The 3,904-nt window shown below is 37.5% G+C and overlaps 1 protein-coding gene across 1 annotated transcript; it reads left to right on the top strand.

The window, feature by feature from the left end:
* The first annotated feature begins 1,253 nt into the window (after positions 1-1,253).
* Positions 1,254-2,252, top strand: LOC126001989 (serine/arginine-rich splicing factor 10-like). Its single transcript, XM_049769182.1, has 2 exons — positions 1,254-1,831; positions 2,065-2,252. Exons 1-2 carry the CDS (start codon positions 1,343-1,345, stop codon positions 2,125-2,127), a joined length of 552 nt encoding a protein of 183 aa, XP_049625139.1. The 5' UTR covers positions 1,254-1,342; the 3' UTR covers positions 2,128-2,252.
* The last annotated feature ends 1,652 nt before the right edge of the window (positions 2,253-3,904 follow it).

Genomic DNA, 3,904 nt, shown 5'->3' with positions numbered 1-3,904 from the left:
GGAAAGTTTTGATTTCCTGTTTGATTTCATCTCAGACCCACTGGTTGTTTAGTAGCAGGCTGCTTAATTTCCAGTTGTTAAAGTATTTCTTCTGTGACCCTGTGTAGTTCACATCTAATTTCAGGGCCTTTTGGTCAGCAAAGGTAGCCTGCAAATTTTCTATCTTCTTGATTTTATGGAAGTATGATTTTTGTGCCAGCATATGGACTATCCTGGAGAATGCCCCATGTTTGTTAGAAAAGAATGTGTATCCAGGTTTCTGAGGATGGAGTGTACTATATTTATCTACTAGGCCTCTTTCTTCCACTTCTCTTTAAAGGTCTAGTATATTTTTGTTGGGTTTTAATCTGGTAGACCTATCAAGTGTTGACAGGGCCATGTTGAGGTCTCCCACAATTATTGTGTTATTATTGATATCCTTTTTCAGATTTGTCAACAATTGTATTAAATACTTTGCTGGTCCCTTATTGAGTGCATATATGTTTAGGAGAGTGATTTCTTTCTGCTGTATATATCTCTTGATTAGTACAAAATGTCCATCCTTGTTCCTTACAACTTTTCTGAGTCTAAAGTTTGTGTCATCTTATATTAGTATGGCCACTCTAGCTTTTTTAAGGGTGTTGTTTGCTTGGATGATTTTCCTCCAGCCTTTTATTTTGAGTCAATGTGTTCTGACTATTCAGGTGTGTTTCTTATAAGCAGTTTTTTTTTATCCATTTCGTCACTCTGTGTCTCTTAACAGGTGCATTTAGTACATTGACATTGAAAGATATAATTTTCATGGGATTTAGTGCCATCTTTCAGTAGAAGTTTGGTGCGTTTGTTGGTCTGCCTTGTCTTAATTTTTTTCTTTTGAAAGAGAACACATAACTTGAATCATCCTGTTCTGCCTCATAAATTAAGGAAAAAATGATGGCACCAAGATCAAACAGTCGTATGAACATTGAGTAGAAATAAAAATATGATCAGACTTAAACTCCAAATCTAAAGCCAACAATAACAGAATTGATATCCAATCTACAAAAAGCTATACACAGAGGGGACCACTTACATTAGCAGCCCAGGGGGCACATGAGGGGGATATGGGATGTATGCTAGAAACAGGGGTGAAGGGAGGACAATACTGGTGGTGGGAATTCCCCTGATTCAATGTTACTATATACCTACAATATTTCTGTGAAAGATCTGTAATTCACTTTGGTCACAATAAAAATTATTTTAAAAAAATCTAAGAAGGGCGTGCGCGCGCGTGCGTGGTAGAGGGAGAGAGCAAGCCAGCGAGTGTGCCCGCTGCGCCGAGCCCGTTAGCGCCCTTGGCCGAGAGTCCCGCCAGCGTCGAGTCATGTCCCGCTACCTGCGCCCCCCGAACACGTCGCTGTTCGTCTGGAACGTGGCGGACGACACCTGGTCCGAAGATTTACGGCGGGAATTTGGTTGTTATGGACCAATAGTTGATGTGTATGTTCCGCTTGATTTCTACACTCGCCGACCCAGAGGATTTGCTTATGTCCAATTTGAGGATGTTCGAGATGCTGAAGATGCTTTACATAATTTGGACAGAAAATGGATTTGTGGACGCCAAATTGAAATACAGTTTGCACAGGGGGATCGGAAAACTCCAAATCAGATGAAAGCCAAGGAAGGGAGGAATGTGTACAGCTCTTCACGCTATGATGATTATGATAGATACAGACGTTCTCGAAGCCGAAGTTATGAAAGGAGGAGGTCAAGAAGTCGATCCTTTGATTACAACTATAGAAAATCTTATAGTCCTAGAAACAGTAGACCGACGGGAAGACCACGGCGTAGCAGAAGCCATTCCGACAATGATAGCCAAGTAAGCAAGAAGAAAAATGACAGATAATGCTTCAGTGAGAAAGGAAAGGTGCTACATAGAGTTTGGGCTGTTAAATAACAACCCAGGGAAAAGACCTGGGAACTATTTTACTATCCTCTTGAAAATTTGGCCCAGTAAGCTGCTACATCCAGTTCAACTAACAAAATCCTGTATACCACAGAGAAGAATAAAGAAAATCAAACTGACAAACATCCTTCTTTTATTTAAGACCAAACTGCAGCTGGAATACCCAGTACAGTTCTGCTTACTACACTTCAAGAAAGATCTGAGAAAGCGGAAAAAGAACCAAAGAAGGGCAGTTCAAGCGACCAAAGGGTGGGTGGAAGGTGCTGCAGTATGAATACTGTGTGAATATTTTGACTCTGGTCTGAAAAGATAAAAGAATGTTACCGAAACTACATGGAATAATTGAAGTCCCTTCTCAAGTTTGAAAGTAAGCATTCTAGGACAAATAAAAGGAAATTCAATTTTGTAATTGTGGAAACTAATCCCTAAATTTGAATAGGTTTATATTGATTAATGGTTAACAAGTCCATAATATATTGGAGTCTAGGATGTCTGAATACAAAGGAAGACAGCCATAGTTTTGTTACAGTGCCTCTCTTGGTCTGTCTCCAACTAAATTAGGTGAGTAAAGGTATGGTCCAATATAAATTTTTTTCTGGATTATCTTTTGTAATCAGTTCTGTTTTTTCCATTGGCAAATTTTGCCTTTGTTTATTCCAGTGCCAGTGTTTTCTGTTTAATGGTTTGCTTTGTTGGCATCTGAGTTTATTGATGCCACATGCAGTTTACATCTTCCTTAAATTTTTCCAAGTAAAAACTAATACTTGACATCCAGAGGATTGGTCAGTAAATCTCTTCTCACTGCTTTTCTAGTCAGTATATAAAGCTAACATTTACTGAGTCCTTAAGTGTGGGGGAGGGGGACAGACTGAATTAAGTAATTTGGAATAGAAATAGGTAATTTTTCAAATTTTTCAGTAAATGTTTGCTGCGCAGTCTAGTAAATCAGTATACTAGGGCCTCATTGTTTGTTTGAGGTGTATTATTTGTATCTTTTACACCATTTATATCCTCATGTAAATTATACTAAAGTAATCTTGTGGTTATCTACCATTTAAAAATAGCCAGTATTTGTTTGCATCCCATTAACAGATAATGAAAAATTGATGTTTTCATCTGTAATAGATTTATTGTGCAGTGACTGTAATATACTAGAGTTATATTAAGTTGTTAACTCTGCCTCCTCAAAACACATTAGAATTAATCCCCCAAATTAATCTTTGCATTAGATATAAAGGAGACTCTGGGTGCTATAGATGATTTGAGGCAGATAGCTGTTATTCCCAACTTGACTTAGTGTGTTCTGTAATTGAATGTTCACCAAATTATACTTTAGTGATTTACTTGTACATTTTATAGGGACATGTACTGTGTATAGTGAATAAATAATTTTCATAGTATGAAAAAAAAATCTAAGAAGAAAGGAAACAAAGAAAAGATGGGGGCCAGAGGTCAAGTAGTCTCAGAAGCATTGGAAGAAATAAGGACAGAATTAAATATTCAATCCAAAGTCAATGACAATAGAATCAAGAGACTTACACTTTAACAATCTAAACTTAAATGAGCCTGTTAAACTAGCAGGCCATGGGCAAAGGGTTGTGGTATAGCATTCACTCTGGGTTTATTGGTGGAGGGAGGTTGACACTGGTGATGGGAATGGCCCTCATTCATGTATATTTAAAATTCAACAATAAAGGTCTTTGAAGATCACAATGGTTTCAATAAAATAAAATAAAATAAATAAAAAAGAGAAACCTGATGAATAAATATCTATAATAAAGCAAAAATGAAAGGTCATTTGTCTGTGACCAGATATAGTAGAGTGGATAAGGTATTTTTCCTGTATACAGCCACACCATATTTAATCCCTGGCACCCCATAAGGTCTCTTGAGTCTGCCAGGAGTGATCTCCAATGCTTCTGAGACTATTTGACCTCTGGCCCCCATCTTTTCTTTGTTTCCTTTCTTCTTAGATTTTTT

Source organism: Suncus etruscus, chromosome 2, assembly GCF_024139225.1.
Source record: "Suncus etruscus isolate mSunEtr1 chromosome 2, mSunEtr1.pri.cur, whole genome shotgun sequence".
NCBI classification, from domain to species: Eukaryota; Metazoa; Chordata; class Mammalia; order Eulipotyphla; family Soricidae; genus Suncus; species Suncus etruscus.
This window is presented reverse-complemented; position numbering and strand designations above follow the sequence as displayed.

Excerpts from the sequence above, each read along its gene's own strand:
- LOC126001989 (XM_049769182.1), top strand. The coding sequence starts at position 1,343 with ATGTCCCGCTACCTGCGCCCCCCGAACACGTCGCTGTTCGTCTGGAAC. Across the intron at positions 1,832-2,064 it reads GAAGCCATTCCGACAATGAT|AGACCAAACTGCAGCTGGAA; the intron begins AGCCAAGTAAGC and ends TTCTTTTATTTA.